The sequence below is a fragment of the Gymnoscopelus braueri genome (genome assembly GCF_963280865.1).
Source record: "Gymnoscopelus braueri genome assembly, chromosome: 17".
NCBI classification, from domain to species: Eukaryota; Metazoa; Chordata; class Actinopteri; order Myctophiformes; family Myctophidae; genus Gymnoscopelus; species Gymnoscopelus braueri.
In genome coordinates, this window is record NC_137617.1 from 10,301,158 (window position 1) to 10,321,405 (window position 20,248).

At 42.8% G+C, this 20,248-nt stretch overlaps 1 protein-coding gene across 2 annotated transcripts; it reads left to right on the forward strand.

The window, feature by feature from the left end:
- Positions 1-1,327: 1,327 nt before the first annotated feature.
- LOC308104576 (pantothenate kinase 3-like) lies at positions 1,328-19,105 on the forward strand. Of its 2 annotated transcripts, none has more exons than XM_080455024.1 (10): positions 1,328-1,589; positions 3,334-3,464; positions 10,368-10,514; positions 10,967-11,172; positions 11,987-12,176; positions 14,548-14,611; positions 16,046-16,222; positions 17,004-17,127; positions 17,788-17,913; positions 18,793-19,105. In XM_080455024.1, exons 1-10 carry the CDS (start codon positions 1,462-1,464, stop codon positions 18,850-18,852), a joined length of 1,353 nt encoding a protein of 450 aa, XP_080311150.1. In that variant the 5' UTR covers positions 1,328-1,461; the 3' UTR covers positions 18,853-19,105. The 2 variants fall into 2 exon arrangements, with proteins under 2 accessions (XP_080311150.1, XP_080311149.1); XM_080455023.1 differs by having other exon boundaries at positions 3,331-3,464; positions 18,793-19,101.
- Positions 19,106-20,248: the final 1,143 nt, after the last annotated feature.

Consider the following 20,248-nt stretch of genomic DNA (forward strand, 5'->3'; position numbering starts at 1 on the left):
TTCTTGTTACAAAACTATTTTGAGTGTGAATTGTGAAGATATGTTTTGTTGGGTTATGAGAAATGGTATAGCACTCACACATAGGCCTATTATTGGCTATAATGTAAAAGTAGCTTGTGATAATCCACAGATAATCACGTAATTATCCTAGTACTTTTTCCCCCCACCCTTTTCATTTGACCTTTGTTCTGATTTCAAGGTAAAGCACTTTGAAATGCATTTATGAAATGCTCTAAAAGGTGCTCTATAATTAGATATAATAATACAAGAAGAATGTGCAAACTATTAGTGGTGTAAAGTAACTAACTACATTTAATCAAGTACTGTTGCCTACTTAAGTACAATTTTTTTTTTTTTACTTAACTGGAGTATTTCAAATTTTCAGTACTTTTACTTCTTCTCCACTACATTTCAGAGGCACATATTATACTTTTACTCCACTACAATTATTTGAAAAGTTTAGTTACTAGTTAGTTACTTTGTAGATTTTGATTATTATTACAAAACATACACATTAACCACCTCAGCCCTATAGATGGGTTTCCGCGCGACGTCATCACAGAGCAGAGTGCGTCATCTGCGCATGCGGGAGGTAGAACGAACCGGAAGCGCCATTGACTCTGTTGTTATTTTCGGGATTTAGATAGGCATAATGCTGCTATTTTAGGCATAATAGGCATAATGCTGCTATTATATACAAACAGATCCAACTTCCGACAAATCATTTTTATTGAGTAAAGAAGATATTACAAACTGCATAATTTAATCTACTTTCATTAAACCCAGTGAAGACCATTTATTTTATGTATGTACAGTGGCCAGAGCTGCTGCGGGTAATAGCGCCCTCTACAGGCTCATCCCTCCGCTGCGCACGCATCATCCTCTCATGTTTACTAACAGGAAACCCATCTATACATTTCGGCCATTTGAAAATAGCAGATCTACAAGCTTTAAAAAAAAATACATTTCATACATTTGAAAACTTGTGAAATGGGGCATTCTGCATAATGAGTAGCCTACTTTAAATTTTGTACTTTAAGCATAATTTGATAACAATACTTTTGTACTTTCATTCAAGTACATTTTTAATTCCGGGCTTCTACTTGTAACAGAGTATTTGTACAATGCAGTATTGATACTGTAAGTACAAAATGTGAGTACTTTTTCCACCACTGCAAACTATGATGTTTACACTGACAACGGGCCTATCCAATCAATCACAGCCGTCCTCCTGGGCTATGGGACAGTGTGTAGATTTCTGAAGGGGGGGTGAAACGAAATTCCGGTTTATTGGGTTCTTTTATTTCCCTGTTTTGACAAACCTGCCTGGGCTGCTGCTGTGCCTCTCTCTCTCTCTCTCTCCCTTCTATCTCTCTATCTCTCTCTCTGCCTATCCTCTCTACTTTCTTTCTTTCTCCTCTCTCTGTCTCTGTCTGTCAGTCTCCAGCAGCAGCAGCAGCAATGGACGACGAGCACGGAGGACGCTCTCCGGAGCAGAAGAGACCCTGTCACGAAACGACCAACGGCCTGAGCAACGGCTTCCACGGCCACGGGCCGACCGCCGGGGACGGCAGCAGCAGTGTTGCCAGGTCTGCATACTATAGGGCAGAGGTTTTTCATCCCTTTTCATATCAAGGACCTTAAAGGTCCATTATTTATTCGGCATTTGAGCCACGGAACCACCGTTTTGTATGAGATGTAGCCTCTCAGAACCCAAAACTTTAGAATATTTTGCTGTCGTTGGATGCGATTTTTGCTGTCGTTTTTCCGCAATTCCATGCTGTATTGATGTTGGTGCCATTTAGAGATAACAGGCAAAAACGTTGATCAAAATAACACTTATTTAATTAAGTAATGCAGATGTTTAACAATAATTTAACTCTTTGGGTCCATTTGGTTTCATTTTACGCTCTCAAGAGTTAAAGATCTATAAAGGTCCATTTGGTTACCAACTCTCCATCATTTAGCTGGGGACCCTCAAGGACCACTGGTTGGCTCCCGGACCACTGGTTGAGAACCAGTGTTTATAGGACAGAGTAGTGGTAGCCATTGTGTGGTTCCACAGATATAAAGCCCATTAATCATTCCCATAGAGATTTCTGAAAATATTTTATATTGCTTATTTTAAGCCTGGAACCAAGCCATCCAAGCTCCTGTGAATCATGACCATAAAACATTTGATTCTGTGTCAATTATTCTTTTAAACTACAAAAATAAAGGGTATTTATGAAATATAGCATATAGTACAATATTCAAATTATGTTTTTGACACAGAATCAAATGTTTTCTGGTCATGATTCACCAGGAGCCTGGATGGATTGGTTCCAGGCTTTAAATAATTTATATAAATATTTTAGGAAATCTCTATGCGAAACATTTATGGGTTTTATATCTGTGGCACCGAAAAATGGCCACCACTGCTATGCCCTATAAGCGACTTTGGGCTTGTTTTTCTCTAAAGTTGCTTGTAAATATAGGTTAGTTGCGGGTTAGTTTAGGGCTTGTTTCTAAAGTGTAGAACTTATTATGGGCTTATTTTGGGGTTGCTTAAAACCAGCGATTCTCAAACATTTCCAAGTCAAGGAACCCCCAAATTAATATGTATTTGTCTGCGGACCCCCATCTGAAAATACTTTATGCCAGGAGGGACCCCCCATACAAGATTTGTCTTGTCAAAATGTTTCCAGAAATATTCCAAATTCTTTTCAAAATGTCTTCAAGAAAATAGCAGAAGTTCACAATGCGTCCTGAAGCTGATCATGTCCAACCCAGATTTGGCACAAACAAGGGAATGAACTCTTTCTCATGCTATAACAAACATGTAGAATGCCCTACCAAAAGGAGTAAAGGAGTGTAAAACCCTACTCACTTTAAAAACTGCCCTAAAAGAACACCTTCAGGAGGCTGCAATTCTAAACTGGCCCCTGTCAAAGTCTTAACCGAACCCCCCCCCCCCTCGAACTGTTTATTGTACATATTTCTTGTTTTTCATACCAGTAACCTGTAAACTGATTGTATGACGTTTTGAATAGTAGTGTATATCTGTCTGTCTTCTTAAATGTCATCATGATTTGAGTGCATGGGGGATCTCATTTTAAATAAGCCTTTGTGCTTTTATGAGCGATCCAGTTTAGAGGACCTTTGTATCGTGAATTGTACTTCCATGTACTGTTTCCATGTCTTTTCTAAATCAAAGACGTTGTGAGCTTGTAGATCGGCTATTTTCAAACAACCAACGTATTATGTTTAAAGGGCGAAGAAGGGCTCGCTTCTTTTTGGGCTTGTTTTCATGGACCTGTTTGCTTGTTTCTCTCACAACATCTCTCACAGCAGCCATAATGGATCTCTGGAGGACGGAGGAGCAGGAGGTGCAGGAGGACCGGCTGCTTACAGCGTGCTGTCACCGGCCAAGAGATGCAGGATGCAGCGGAGGAGGATGGACTCTGGCCGGAGGAACAGACCGCGTGAGTAACATAGATGGAGATAATAAGCCATGGTTATGGTTACAGACATGTGTGTCTTTGAGTTTCTTTGAGTGTAATAATAATAATATTATTATTAATAATAATGATAATAATAAAACCATAATCATAATTGTATGAGTATGTTCTGTGTGTAATAATAATAATAGTAAACATAATTATGATTGCAGAGAAGTATGTTTTGTATGTGTAATAGCCTAATAATAATAATAATAATAACCATAATTATTAATGCAGATAAGTATGTGTCATAATAATAATAATAATACCGTAATTATGATTGCATAATTATGTTCTATATGTAATAATAATAATAAGTCCATATTTGGCAGTGGTAGCTGCATTGGAAAGTCCTTATGGTTATGACTGACCATGGTAATCGACTAATGGAATAAAAAGATGCGGCCAAAAAGAAGGAAAGCTGCTGTGGCTAAAATGTTAAAATGTAGTTTTATATTAATTGTACAATATGTAAGTACATTGTATATATATATATATATATATATATATATATATATATATATATATATATATATATAGGGTATAGGATAGGATAGGATAATAAACCATAATTATGATTGATGATGCAGAATTATTGTGTGTGTGTGTGTGTGTGTGTGTGTGTGTGTGTGTGTGTGTGTGTGTGTGTGTGAATGAGTGTTTAGTACAATGTTGTATCAATAGACTAGTGCCTTGCTCCACCTTTTGAGCTAAGCAGGGAATTGAACCTCACACCATGGCAGTGGGACTCAGTGCTACAGTTGAATTAATAATGCAGTACAGTAGCTACATTTCTATTTATTTGTCTGCTATCTTTATTTAAAAAAAAAATCTTGACTGCATTTTACCTGTTGGAAGTGCTCTATAAATACAATTCTACTACCACTACTACTATGATGATAATGATGATGGTTTTATTGTCATTATTATTTTTTTGTGTTGAATTAAGTTGTGCATGTGTATGTGCATAGAAAAGTGGTGCATTTAAACCATTGTGTGGTTGAACCTTTCATTTGAAAATGAGGATAAACAACCCTAACACATACATTGTAATAATACAAATAAATAATAATTATATTTATAATAATAATAAATAAAAATAATAATAATATCATCATCATCATAACCTAATGATATAACATTCATACATAAAATGCAGCTCAAAGTGCACTAAATAAAAATGGACAACATACAGCTTAGTTATACAAACACCATGCAAGACATAATATAATATATGCTACGCTGTATAATATGTAGTACTTTAATATAATATATACAGTCACTATAACATCAGACTGTTTTGTTTCTACACTTTGTGTCATTTTGATCACCAAGACAATGGTCAGACATTGTGTGTGTGCGCGTGTGCACGCGCGTGAGTGTGTGTGTGTGCGTGCGTGTGTGTGTGCGCGCGTGTGTGTGTGTGTGGTAAGGTGACCTAGTTTGTTTTGACCCACAGTAGGGGGGCGATGACTGGGGACACACACAGACCCACACACACACATACTAGAGTCTTTTTGAATAGAAAGCCGGTCAGACCAGAGGGGAGGGAGACAGAGTGTGTGGGGGGGGGGGGGGGGGGGGGGGTGCGAGAGAGAGAGAAATATAAACCACTGGAATAACAAAGATCAGCTGTAATCTTTAGAACACTGTAAACTTGTAGATTTATCACAAACCAATGAAACAATATCCTAGAATACTCTCCACTCCTCTCCTCCCAGAGTGTGTTATATTCCCATTAACACAATGGAGACTCATTTAAATTCCTCTGCACCAGTTCCAATTCTACTGCTGAATGGCCTATTGACTCAGTAACACACACACACACACACACACACACACACACACACACACACACACACACACACACACACACACACACACACACACACACACACACACACACACACACACACACACACACACACACACACACACACAATCACACATTTGTTTCAATGAGATACACACACTCTCTCTCTCCCTCCATCAGTCTCTACGGAGGTCATTTACCCGTGCTCTTTTACTTTTTCTATCTTCTTGTATGTCTCTCTCTCTCTCTCTCTCTCTCTCGCTCTCTCTCCCTCCCTCCCTCCCTTTATTATTGTCTGTGACATCTTCAGCAGTGTGTTATTGGAGCCCTCCGATTGGCTCAGCCACAGTCAGGAGTTGCGCAGAAAACACTGACAGCCGGCCTCAATCAATCAGCTCCCACGGTGGCTCCGGGGGGGCGGGCTGTTGAGGGTCCTGCTCAGCCAATGGAGTTGGCTGCATTGTATGTTGTTTCTCTGAGTCTGTGGGTTAGATATTGTTGCCAGTGTGTCAGACACCAGAAAGTAACAGCTTCAAGTTCGGAAAGTCTACAGGTGACTGGAATGGAGGATACACTGTATCAGCTGTTTGATGGAAGCTTTTGATTGTTTTGTTTGGTTTAAAACCTAGTGGACATTCCCACTCTGCCTGACAGGAGAACAGCTGAGAGGGAGACAGTTGTAGGAGAGACAGATTGTAGGAAAGCTGAGTGGGAGAAAAGTGTAGGAGAGACAGACAGAAGGGAAGCTGAGAGGGAGACAGTGTAGTTGAAAGCTGAGATGGAGACAGTGTAGGAGAGAGACAGACAGTAGGAAAGATGAGAGACAGACGGTAGGAATGTTGAGAGGGAGATTGTGAAGGAGAGACGGACAGTCTGGGAAGCTGAGAGGGAGACAGTGTAGGAGAGACAGACAGACAGACAGACAGACAGACAGACAGACAGACAGACAGACAATCAGTAGTGAGACAGTGTAAGAGAGACAGACAGTAGAAAAGCTGAAAGTGAGACAGTGAAGGAGAGACAGACTGTAGGAAAGCTGAGAGGGAGAAAAGTGTAGGAGAGACAGACAGTAGGGAAGCTGAGAGGGAGACAGTCAGACTAGTGGTGGGTTCCTATTGGTTGACCTGCACTTCCTAGGTGGCACCAGGAACCAATCATGAAGCTCATTATCAAGAAACCAGGTAAGATGCAGGAAGAACTGTCTGGAATTAATATTGAGCTCAGAAACTATTTTTTTTAGCAAAGATGATGTGTCCTTATTGGTTTTGAGGTTTCAAAACCAGCAGGACCAGATTAAGACTTAAGGCAGCCCCTGGGCCATTGTCTTTTAGGGCACGCAAACACTACTTGAGTTGGAAGGCAACGAAATCACCTGAAGACATGATATTTAATTGAATGTGAAAAAATATATATTTTTAAATATTTGTCACCTCTGTTTGTACTGAAGGCTCAGGGGCCCACACATTTGAGCGTTAACATATATTCAATATATATTTGTCATGTCATGATCCATCCATGAAAACCAAAGGCCTATGTTTCATAGTTTGTTAATGTTGTCCAGTGTAGATGCAAACATTTTAAAAAGTAGCTTGACTTATTAGAAGGAAACCGTGTAGGAAGTCAAATCATGCAGGGGAGAGCTCACACCAGACACTCTGTCAGTCCATCTGTAAGTGTGTGTGTGTGTGTGTGTGTGTGTGTGTGTGTGTGTGTGTGTGTGTGTGTGTGTGTGTGTGTGTGTGTGTGTGTGTGTGTGTGTGTGTGTGTGTGTGTGTGTGTGTGTGTGTGTGTGTGTGTGTGTGTGTGTGTGTGTGTGTGTGTGCGCGCGCACACGTGCGTGCGCGTGTGCGTGCCCGCCCATTCCTCTGTAAGTGTGTGTTTGTGTACCTGTAAAGGGCACGATCACAGTAACCTCCATGAGGTTATTTCAGTTCATTTTTGGTGACTAGGTTGTTGTGCATGTGCGTGTGCGTGTGTGTGTGTGTGTGTGTGTGTGTGTGTGTGTGTGTGTGTGTGTGTGTGTGTGTGTTTTTGCCTGCTCTTGGTGGGGACCGTACCTATGTTCCCCAGGTTCTATGTTCCCCAGGTTCTATGTTCCCTGCTTTCCTAGGAGAGCGGGGAATATAGGACCTAACCTAAACCTAACCCTAACCATAACCTTAGTGGGGGAACATAGGTATGACCCCCTCTTGGTGGCACGATCACAATCAAACAACCACAGGTTATTTCAGTTCATTTTTGGTGACTAGGTTTTTGGGTTTCAAATAAGTGTGTGTGTGTGTGTGTGTGTGTGTGTGTGTGTGTGTGTGTGTGTGTGTGTGTGTGTGTGTGTGTGTGTGTGTGTGTGTGTGTGTGTGTGTGTGTGTGTGTGTGTGTGTGTGTAAGTGTGTGTCTGTCTCCTCCCAGTGTCCCATCCCATACTCCCCAGTATAATACCATCTCTGTGTGTTGGAATGCTGTCTGCTAGGCTGTGCTATGCTACACACTCCCTAAATTACTCAGTGTCAGTTTAACTCTGAATTCAACCCTGGATTTGGTTCCATTTGTACACTATCAGAGTTACTTGATAGATTAACTCTGAGGATTTTGCTGTGAAGTGACTACTTACTAGGCAACACACCTTGACCTTCAGATGTTAGTTCTGTCAGGACCTAAGCTGCTAAACGGTGATATAATAATGCATTTTATTTATAAAGCACTTTACATTCTTGCAGAGTGCTACAGGGTTTGGCATAAAAACAGCATAGGCAACCAAACGATTACATGGGACCCAGCTATGCTAAACTAAAGGGTCAAATTAAACTAGGTAAAAACAAACACAAAAAGGAAAAAGGCCCAAGAAAAATTTAGAAAATTAGATTTTTAGTCCATTTTTAAAAGCGTCAGTGGACTGTGGTGCTCTCAGGTGTTCTGGGAGGGAATTCCACAGACATGGAGGCTGTATAGGCCCGGTCACCCATGGTGCGGAGCTTAGTGTTTGAGACAAGGAGAAGGTTGGTGTTGGAAGAGCGGAGGGTTCGAGTGGCGGGTTTTGGGGCGAGGAGTTCTTTGAGGTAGGGGGGGGGGGGTTGGGCATTGCCGTAGATGCACTGATGTGTGAGAAGGGAAATCTTGTGTTCAGTCCTGGAGGAGATGGGTAGCCAGTGAAGTGAACGGAGGATGGGTGTAATATGGTCGTATTTTCGCACTCTCATCAGGATCCTAGCAGCGCTGTTTTGAATGTACTGGATGAAGAAGATGGTGGTGGCTGGACTGCGGGGGATATAGTTGAGTGTCATCAGCATAGCAGTGAAAGGAGATTCCATACTGGCTGATGACGTGGCCAAGGGGAAGCATGTAGAGGGTATGGCCGAGTACGGACCCTTGGGGGACACCGCAGGTGACAGGGTGTGTCCGGGATTGTTTCCTCCCCAAGGAGTCACACTCGGTTCTGTCGGGGAGGTAGGACTGAAACCAGTTTAAAGCGGAGGCAGAGAGTCCAATGGAGTGAAGGCGGTTGAGGAGGATGTCATGGTGAGCAGTGTCAGATGCTGCAGTCAGATCAAGCAGGATGAGGAGTGAAGGGGAGACATCATCAGCTGCCATCAGTAGGTCGTTAGTGACCCTGACGAGGGCTGTTTCCGTACACCATATACTGTGTGTGTGTGTGTGTGTGTGTGTGTGTGTGTGTGTGTGTGTGTGTGTGTGTGTGTGTGTGTGTGTGTGTGTGTGTGTGTGTGTGTGTGTGTGTGTGTGTGTGTGTGTGTGTGTGTGTGTGTGTGTGTGTGAAAAGTGATGGAAGATTATTATTATTAGTTAGTCATGTTTTGTCTTGTGTTCATGTTGTGACACACAAGGCATTGACCATTGGCATATGAAGAGAGTGACAAAGCCAGATGTTCCATTTTCCCAAATTGTTGCTGTTTCTTAGCGTTTTTGTCAACTCTGTCACACTGTTAGCAGTGGAATTTCTGAGTCACTCACTGCGCACGCGCAGCCACAGTCTATGGGCTCAGTTGTCATGGTTACGATCCCCGTAGGCTATAGGATCTGCTCTGTTGTCATGTGATCAAAATGATCAAATGAGCAGCCTCCTCTCCAAAACTTTAACTAAGTATACATATGTTGTACAGCACATAACCGAAAGTTTGCAAATACTTTGAATGCACACATCCCCGGTGTGCCAGAACGTTTAACTGTCTTGCATGAATATGACAACATAATAACAACAAAACGTTTCAGGAAGGAGTGCCATGACTTTCTCTGGAAGTATTTGGATAGAACCCAGGCAGTGAAAATTATAGAAAAGGACTTAGGATACAGCAGCTGTAAGGGAACAGTCATAACTGATTTCTCATTAGCTACACCTCCACCTCCCAAACAAGCATACCTGGTATGCAGAGGTGTAAAGTAACTAAGTACATTTACTCAAGTACTGTACTTAAGCACAATTTTTACTTTACTGGAGTACTTCCAATTTTCAGTACTTTTACTTCTGCTCCACTACATCTCAAAGGCAAATATTATACTTTTACTCCACTGCAATTATTTGTGTGTGTGTGTGTGTGTGTGTGTGTGTGTGTGTGTGTGTGTGTGTGTGTGTGTGTGTGTGTGTGTGTGTGTGTGTGTGTGTGTGTGTGTGTGTGTGTGTGTGTGTGTGTGTGCTCTTGGTGGCATGATGACAGTTTTCGATAAATATTTAGCGACGACGAGTGTGCGGCTGCTTTGTCGTTTTCAAGGGCACGATCACAGTGACCTCCATGAGGTTATTTCAGTTCATTTTTGGTGACTAGGTTTTTGGGTTTCAAACGTGTGTGCGTGTGCGTGTGCGTGTGTGTGTGTGGTGTGTGTGTGTGTGTGTGTGTGTGTGTGTGTGTGTGTGTGTGTGTGTGTGTGTGTGTGTGTGTGTGTGTGTGTGTGTGTGTGTTTTTGCCAGCTCTTGGTGGCACAATCACAAATAAACAACCATAGGTTATTTCAGTTCATTTTTGGTGAATAGGTTATTCGGGTTCTAAACAGATTCTCCCCTGTTTCCCCTGTTTGTATGCTGACATATTGTCTGTCTATGTGTATGTGTCTGTCCGTCTGTCCAGCCTTCCCCTGGTTCGGAATGGACATAGGAGGTACGTTGGTGAAGTTGGTGTATTTTGAGCCGGTGGACATCACAGCAGAAGAAGAACAGGAGGAAGTGGACAACCTGAAGTCAATCAGGAAATATCTCACCTCTAATGTGGCTTATGGTGAGAAACCTCTCCTCTCCTCTAACAAGACAATGTTAATAGATTGACACATTGAGAGCTTGTAGATCAGCTATTTTTGCAATTAAAACAATTATTAAGGGAAAAAAAGCTACATTTCTACCCCCCCCCCCCCCCATCGATTCTTTTTTTTAAAATATATTATTTTATAATCGATTAAATCAATTAGTTTGATAAACTATTGCACCCCTAATATAATAACGACATGCCCAAAATAGGGACTCCAGGGTTAATGTGGTTAGATACAGGACCACAATGGAAAAGAATGGAAACAAGCCCCTAGGGCTTTTTGTGTTATCCTTTTAGCATCATTGTAAAATCCTACCACTGTACTATTTGCAAACTGTTCATAAAGTATTCAATCAATCAAATCAAAGATGCCCCCGCAAAATGTTTCTAACCCTGGATTCTAACCACCTGTTTCCGTCTCCTAGGTGACACGGGGATCCGGGACGTGCACCTGGAGCTGAGGAAGATGACCATATGCGGCCGGACGGGAAACCTCCACTTCATCCGCTTCCCCACGCACGACATGCTGGGCTTCATCCAGATGGGACGCGACAAGAACTTCTCCTCCCTGCACACCACACTCTGTGCCACCGGCGGAGGGGCCTACAAGTTTGAAAACGACTTCAGGACGGTGAGAACGCTTTTTCAGTCAATGTATGTAATGCAGGCCCATCTGGTAATGCACCTATAGGCTCCAAAGTAACCTGATAGCGTGTCGCGGGTTCGAGTCCCGATCCCAACGGCCTTTGCTGCATGTCACTCCCCATCTCTCTCTCCCCATTTCCTGTCAACCTAGTATCCTATCAATAAAGGCATAAAAAAGCCACAAAAGAAAATCTTTAATTTTTTTTAATGTAATGCTTGCAGACCTGTCAACCTGTTCTGTCCTTCAGGATTTGAACCATTCCGGTTCCTTAACCCATTAAAACCAGATTCCAGAGGCAGGCATTCCAGAGGCAGATTCTACAAAATGTCTTCTAAACCCTAACAGTTTTTATGTCAGTGGTTCTCAAACGTTTTCTTCTCAAACAAAGACCGGTGTATCAAAGCGCGCTCTGCTTCGGTTGGATTGACTGTCACATTACGAAACATTTTTGCGGTAGCCGCACCTACTAATCAAATGCATATTTTTACAATCGATTGCGCATTTCCTCCCCAAAGCCCACGATTAATCAAGGATCAGTTATTCTGTGTGTGTGTGTGTGTGTGTGTGTGTGTGTGTGTGTGTGCGTGTGTGTGTGTGTGTGTGTGTGTGTGTGTGTGTGTGTGTGTGTGTGTGTGTGTGTGTGTGTGTGTGTGTGTGTGTGTGTGTGTGTGTGTGTGTGTGTGTGTGTGTGTGTGTGTGTGTGTGTGTGTGTGTGTGTGACTGAGACATAAAGGGGCGTACAAAACTTAACTGCATACAATTTCCTGTCTCTCTGTGTGTCTCTCTCTCTCTCTCTCAGATAGCGGACTTAGAGCTGCACAAACTGGATGAGTTGGACTGTCTGATCAGAGGTCTGCTGTACGTGGACTCAGTGGGTTTTAATGGACAGCCAGAGGGTTACTACTTCAGCAACCCGTCCGATCCGGACAACAGCGTCAAGCAGCCCTGTTCGCTGGACAACCCCTTCCCCATGCTGCTGGTCAACATAGGTGGGGAATGTTTACAGCTACCCTGTCTGTTTGCAATTTACAATTTACACAGAACGACAATTCGACTTACAACGGTTCCACCACATTTGGAACCGCTTCCGGAACCGGTTTAGCGCACTGTCAGAGCTGGTTATGTGGACTTCACGTCTGCTATACCAGTGGTTTTCAACCCTTTTCGCGTCAAGGACCCCCAAATTGACACATATTATCCCACGGACCCCCATTTGAAAAGATATGCCAGGGACTCAAACATTTTGATTTCTTGGGGGTCCCAATCTACACTGTAGTATCATCATCAGTGTTAATTTAACTCTGAGAGTGTACAAACGGAACCAAATGGACCCGTTAGGGACCATTTGGTTCCGTTTGTACACTCTCAGAGTTACAGACACATAAGGGTCAATTTGGTTACTAACTATTAATTTGCCTGGGGACCCCCTGGAACCCCCTCAAGGACCACTGGTGGTCCTCGGACCACTGGGCGAGAACCAGTGTGCTATACCATTACAATACCAGTGGTTCTCAAACATTTTAATTTCAAGGACCTCCATAACTCTGAAAGTGTACAACGGAACCAAATGGACCCTTGCGGGTCCATTTGGTTCCATTGTACACTCTCAGAGTTACAGACATGTAAGGGTCTGTTTGGACCCCCCTCAAGCCAAAATTATATAGATTATTTTTGAATATAGGAATCGTTAAAGGGAACCAAGAATTGGACCGTTAAGAGGGAATCGTTAAGGAATTGGAATCGTTAAAATCGTAAAGGAATCCCAACCCTACTTACAATAATCAAGGTAAACGCATGCATCAAATGCAGAGAGACAGCGTAGTGCCTCAGGTAAACGGGTAAACCGAGAAACTAGTATCAGTCTAAACAATATACTATCAAAAAATGATCTGTACAGTGAAACTATAGAGTACCGAAGTCCTGACGTCACTCCCAATACCCCTGGGCCGCGGCGTTATTTTAGGGATGTTAACAATTAATCTATAATCGATTAATTGCCGTTAAGATTTTTTTTCTTGGGGCTAGTGAAAGTTACAGGTATGGTGTGTGTGATGTGAGCTTGCCATGTGAGCTTACCATAATCACACTATTCCTTAATCATATTCCTTCATATTCAAGGGCTTTTGGAGAGAAATGAGACAGACTCCATAAAAAACGGCACTTATTAATTAATCGATTAGTCGACCGATAAGGTTATCGACTATCAATTAATGAATGAATCGATAATTTGCATCCCTAGTTACATTTGATAACGTCTGTGTATGGAGGAAAAAATAAGATTTTCTTACCCTTTGGATACATTTCTACTTATTTTTTACCGTCAGTTGATGCTTCATATCCATATGAATAAAATCGCCCGGCTGATTCGTTTATTTCTGGAACACAGTTCTTACAAAATCTAAGATTCCCCTATCGATGGGAATGAAGAGAAAAAATAACGCTGTGACCCTGGGGAATAGCGCCCTCTTGTGGCTGTGATGTCAGACTTCAGTGCTCTATAGGATACTAGGTAAACAATGAACCTTGCATCTGTCTAAATAACATGCTATCTTAATTACTTTAACGTTGTTGTCAAGAAAAAAACAAGGCTAAGTTATGTCATACAGCACCACTTCCTCCAAACATACGGCGAGTGAACTTGTGGCAAGAACGTGCGACAAATTGTCCTGATGTACCATCCATGTTTATGGACACCCCTCCATAACAGAATAGTGGTAATGTTCTGTAGTCATTAGTTGCAGTGGTGGAGGTCACTATTTATTATTGAAGGGACAGTTATGTCAGTCTTCAATTTGTAATTATTTGTCAATAAGCTATTTCTGGTGACCAACACCAGACCGTACAACAAGTATAAATCAGGCTTAAGAAACATTGAAAGAGTCTGTAGTAAAAGCGGCTGAAATATTATGGGGCATGTTCAACTGTTCACACGTGGTTAGGGTTAGGATTTTTTTTTAGCTACACTGGTTTTTACCTGTTCTCAGGCTTTATGCTTTTGTGTGATTTTAATGCTTTTTAGATATTATTTTTATATCGTTTTGTGATGTTTTTCTTTTACTCTGTAGCGCTTTGTTTCAAATGTAAAATGTGTTAAAAAATAAAATGTATTATTATTATTAGTTACGACAGGTTGATAGAACACGACAAAGACAAGAACAAACATTTACGAACAGACGGCAATGAAATAGATTTAATTATAAAACTGGTTAGTGGTTATTCCGATCTTGGAAGTTGATGAATGCCTGATATATAGACAATATTCATGATTATACTCACGGCTAAATAGAAGGCCAAATTGCTTTATTAAATTAAATGAAACATAACGCATTTATACTGATTTACTGTGTTGACTCTGGTTAGGGTCAGGAGTGTCGATGCTGGCAGTCTACTCTAAAGATGACTACAAGCGAGTTACTGGGACCAGGTAAAATTACAGGCTTTGTGTGTGTGTGTGTGTGTGCACGCGCGCGTGCGTGCGTGTGTGTGTGTAAGAAGTGATGGAAGATTATTACTATGCCTGTTTTTTGCTAGGCTCAATATGTTGCCTTTGAAGACAGAAGCCTTTGTCTAGTTAGTCCTTTCTTGTCTTGTGTTCATGTTGTGGCTGAGCATTGATGGTGACTGTTATATTACTTTATCTAGAACTAAATCTCTGTCACTGAAGCTCAATGCTACAGCTTAATAGAGAAATAGGGTGGGCCTGTATCAGTGTATGTATCAGCCTGGACACTCAAAATCAAAACAATCATTATGTAATATCCTACTATCCTACTATAAAATCAGGAAACCTCTGTCTGTCTGTGAGAATCCATTTTTGCCTCAGTGGGCTGACTGATCTATCTGAACTTGCACACAGGCATTGTCCATTGGCATATGAAGAGAGTGACAAAGCCAGATTTTCCACTTTTCCCAAATTTAAGCCGTTTATTAGCGTTTTTGTCAACTCTGTCACACTGTTAGCAGTAGAGTTACTGCGCATGCATGGCCACGGTCTATGGGCTCATTTGTCATGGACATGATCCCTGTGGCGTATGCTATAGGATCTGCTCTGTCATGTTACGATCAAATGAGCAGCCTCCTCCAAAACTTTAACTAAGTATACATATATTGTACAGCACATAACCGAAAGTTTGCAAATACTTTGAGTGCACACATCCCCGGGTATGGATTAGTTGGAATATAATAAACCACGCCCAGGGTTAGGGTTAAAAATGGCCATGAATTTTGAGAATGTTGATGTCCTCAAAAGTATAGTAAGTGTGTGCGTGTTTGTAGTGCGTCGTGGTTCTTAATTAACACCGGTCCTCTGCTGGCTTTCTATCCAACCAGGATGATAATTGCATTCACCTGATACCTGACACTCCCTGATAAAACAGGTCCTGGTAGGATAGAAAACCAGCAGTACTAGAGGTCCTGGAAGGATAGAAAACCAGCAGTACTAGAGGTCCTGGAAGGATAGAAAACCAGCAGTACGAGAGGTCCTGGTAGGATAGAAAACCAGCAGTACTAGAGGTCCTGGTAGGATAGAAAACCAGCAGTACTAGAGGTCCTGGTAGGATAGAAAACCAGCAGTACTAGAGGTCCTGGTAGGATAGAAAACCAGCAGTACTAGAGGTCCTGGTAGGATAGAAAACCAGCAGTACTAGAGGTCCTGGTAGGATAGAAGTACTGCTGGTGCTTAGCAGTACCTGGAGTTCTACATGAGTGTGTGGCAGTCATATTAGTTAGTATTTGATATCAGAGAGTCTTGCTCCTGTATTTTTTGTGTTTGTCCCCATAGTATGTGCAACTATTAATGTGTGTTTTATGTCTGTATGTGTGGTGTTAATGTGTGCTGCGTTGTCATGGCCCCCTACAGTCTGGGAGGTGGTACGTTCCTGGGTCTGTGCTGCCTGCTGACAGGCTGTCAGAGCTTCGAGGAGGCTCTGGACATGGCTGCTAAAGGAGACTCCACCAACGCTGACAAGCTGGTCAAAGACATCTATGGGGGAGACTACCAGCGCTTTGGACTGCAGGGCTCGGCCGTGGCCTCCAGGTGGGCAAAACAAGCGCACCCCACACATATATATACTGTACATACGCTCACATCAGTGTTGCCAGATTTTGCGAGAGAAACACGCAACCAGGTTTATGAAAACAAGCCCAAAATAAGCGACTAGGGCTGGTCAGTCAAACTTTGGCCACGGACCCGGCCCCTTTTGAAAATAATTTGTGCCAGTGACCCCCATACAAGATTTGTGGTGTTAACATTTTTCAAAAAAATATTTTCTGACAGTAGCAGATCTACAAGCTCTTGTAGATTTTTTTCTAATAGCCTGAAAGAGGAAGCCAGGCTGGCCAAGCTGTAGGCCACGATTCAAACCCTTAAGCCCACTTAGGCTTGCCAACTACCTGAAATTCAAATAAGGGACACCCTTTAACAACCTGTATTAGGCCTTTAGTATATGTACATGAGCTGTGTCCCTTGTCAGTTCAACAAGGGACGCGTCTTTTAGTTTCCAAATAACGGACAATTCCTTATCTCAAGGCACGGTTGGCAACCCTAAGCCCACACCAATGATTTGCGACCCAACAAAACCATTGCAATACATGGCAGCAGTCTGAGTTGGCCCGTTGCAGCTCAGTGCAGTTTGGGGGTTCTGTTGCAAGTGGTTGCAGGTTGCGACTCGTTGCAACGTGAATCATTGCTGCGTATTGGGCTTAGTGTCACCACGGCACAGACACTAAGCCTTGGACTGGAACTTTACCCCTGCGCCCCCGAGCACCTGTCACATGATGAATTGAATGGATGTTAATTGTTTTGTGTTTTGCTGTAGTTTTGGTCACATGATGAGCAAGGAGAAGAGGGAAAGCATCAGTAAAGAGGACCTGGCCAGAGCTACGCTGGTCACCATCACCAACAACATAGGATCTATCGCACGCATGTGTGCTGTGAACGAGGTACACGCACGCACGCACCCACGCACGCACGTCACACGCACGCACACCCACAGTCACACACAGTCTCACACACACACACACACACACACACACACACACACACACACACACACACACACACACACACACCCACACACACACACACACACACACACACACACACACACACACACACACACACACACACACACACACACACACACACACACACACACACACACACACACACACACACACACACACACACACAGAGAGAGTTAATGTGTAATATGAGAATGCAACCTCTAGAGGGCAGCAGAGTGATCCAGTGTGATTCCTAGTGTAAATTAACACTTGCCTTTTAAAATACAGTGCATTCCAAGCTTTGCTTTCCTTGTTCTCTCCTTGTATAAATAAAAGAGTGTTAGATTGTATTATCATTATTACTACTATGTTTGTGTAATATTGTGAGCATGTTATTGCATGTTATTTTTTGCAGTAAATGCTTGTGATTTATTGTCAAGATTGATTCATTGGCATGTTTATGTGGTCCTTTGCGTGTAAATGTGTGTGTAAACTGAAAGGGTATAGGGTAGCACAGTGTGTTGTATGTAATATTGCGTGTGTGTGTGTGTGTGTGTGTGTGTGTGTGTGTTTGTGTGTGTGTGTGTGTGTTTTCAGAGGATAGAGCGTGTGGTGTTCGTGGGGAACTTCCTGCGGCTCAACACGCTTTCCACCAAGCTGTTGGCCTACGCCATGGACTTCTGGTCTAAAGGACAGTTAAGAGCTCTGTTCCTAGAACATGAGGTTAGTACTGGACTAGACTAATCTACTGTAGACTGCATTAGACTAAACTAGGCTGGACCATGTGACTGGACTAAGGCAATAAGGGCTTTTCAGACGGAGAGCGACACAACGCCAGGTGATCTACGGCAGGAGCGTAGAAAGACGTTGACCACAACCCAGCTCTTGTCGCGGGCGGGCGTGTGCACGGTGTGCGTGAAACAAGCACGAACGGGACAGTTTCACAGGAGTGTTGCTCCACCTGTCAGATTACCCGCACCTCCATACCTGCCTGCTTGCCTTTAGGCACGTCGGTCGCTTCCCGCATGAAAAGACATTTTTTTTCAGAATGATGAGGTATTTGACCTCGTCTATGTCGTTTACGACCCGATGCATGGCATGTTAGGCTTCATTTATGCTCCATCGTCAAGACCGGCTCCAAATGTTCCTCCTTTCTGTTTTGTTTTCTCCAGGTGAATCACAGTCTGACAATGGGGAATAATTACGATTTGACCTCCTTTCAAATGGCAGGGTGACGTGATGAACACACAACGACGGACCAAATTATACAGTCTGCAGGAACATTAAAGGGATAGTTCACCCATTGTTTTTTAGTTTTTGTCGAATTCCTAAGCCAATAATTTGATGACCAGCAGACCGGTATAGGCACAAAGGAGACTCTTTGTGTCTCCTATCGGAACTGCTGCAGGTCATCAAATTATTGGCTTAGGAATCAAGTCTCCATGGTGTGACTAATCGATAGGGGGAAAAAAATCGTTTTGGGGCTGAACTATACCTTTAAGACTGCACAAAATTACTGCTGGAAGAGACAAACCATGCTGAACTACATTATACAAGAGTCAAGACTGAACTCTCTCTCTTTCTCTCTCTCTCTCTCTCCAGGGATACTTTGGGGCAGTTGGTGCCTTCCTGGAGTTACTGAAGATGTCAGATGACCTTTAACCTTTAGACTGATGACCTCTCTGTGACCCGGAACCCAGCAGCTACACTGTAGAACTGAAACTCCCGCGCCACCCTCCCCCGCACTCACTGTCTGTCTCTTTGTCTTTCTATCTATGTGTGTGTATACTGTCAGAGTGCGCACTCGCGCGCGCGCGCGTGTGTGTGTGTGCGTCCTTGCTCTCTCTCTCTCTCATGGCTCTTTACGACTATAATAACTAAAGGCCTGCAACTAGTCGCAACTCCTTGCAACTAAACAGTTGGCCATGTCACACCAATGCAACTCCTTGCAACTGCCATGGGGATAATGGTTGCAAGGAGTTGCATTGGTGTGGCCTGGCCTTAAGTGAACCATGCTGTGCCATGAAACATAATTCCATGGGTTTTGGATTTGTTTCCATACACTACGGGCTCCATTTCATATCAGATTCTCAGAACCTAATTTGGGTCCCTGCCCAGAATCAGAATCATCTTTATTATCACATCACAGGTTTACAGGTGGAAAAGAAAGAAAGAAATGTGTTTTTGTGCAAGCAAGCTTTTCGGTTGTTTCCAGAAAGAAAAATAAAAAAGAAGGAGAGGGGGGGGGGGGGGGGGGATATTTACACATAGTAAGAAATATTTACACATAGCATATCCAGCCGTACAGTATGTACATGAGGTTAGACATAAGGTCGCCCGGGAGGATGCGTTGTAGATCGGCTATTTTTTCTTTTTTTTTCTTTTGTGATGAACCTCCCCCTTCGGGCGTGGTTGTATTTATAATGGAAACTTTAAAAAACAAAACAATCGCAGAACATCACAAGTTCTGCAAAGTTCGAGGTTATGGAAGGTTCTGGGTTACCCTTCGTGGGTCGAAAAGAGCCATTATAGATGAAGCAGTTTAGTCTGTCAGTCTCTTTGTCTTTCTATCTATCTGTGTGTGTGTGCGTGCGTGTATGTGGACATAGTGTCCTTGTTCTCTCTGTCTATATGTGTGTGTGTGTGTGTGTGTGTGTGTGTGTGTGTGTGTGTGTGTGTGTGTGTGTGTGTGCGTGTGCATGTGGTGGGGGGGGGGGGGTGGTGGAGTGAGCATCCTCTGTCCTGCAGTGTTATCATTACAGACAGCAGCTCATCATGCATGTATCCCAACATTCACACACATCACCTCCGTTGTCGACGGACAACTGCTGCAGCCAATCGTATCTGTGGATCTGTACAAGAGGCCCGGCGCACAATCTTTTATTTTCGCCTACGCAATTTAAGTGGATTCAACCGCTTAAAACCTGATATACTTGGTTCATGACTGGAGTCCCCCAGGGGTCTATACTAAGGCCCCCCTCCTTTTCTCACTCGACACTAAATATCTCCGCCGAAAATAGCCGATGTACAAGCTTAACAATGCGTCGCAATGGGACAC

Coding starts and splice junctions, on each gene's coding strand:
- LOC308104576 (XM_080455023.1), top strand. CDS start 1,462: ATGGACGACGAGCACGGAGGACGCTCTCCGGAGCAGAAGAGACCCTGT. Junction 1,590..3,330: donor GGCAGCAGCAGTGTTGCCAG/GTCTGCATACTA, acceptor CATCTCTCACAG/CAGCCATAATGGATCTCTGG. Junction 3,465..10,367: donor TGGCCGGAGGAACAGACCGC/GTGAGTAACATA, acceptor CCGTCTGTCCAG/CCTTCCCCTGGTTCGGAATG.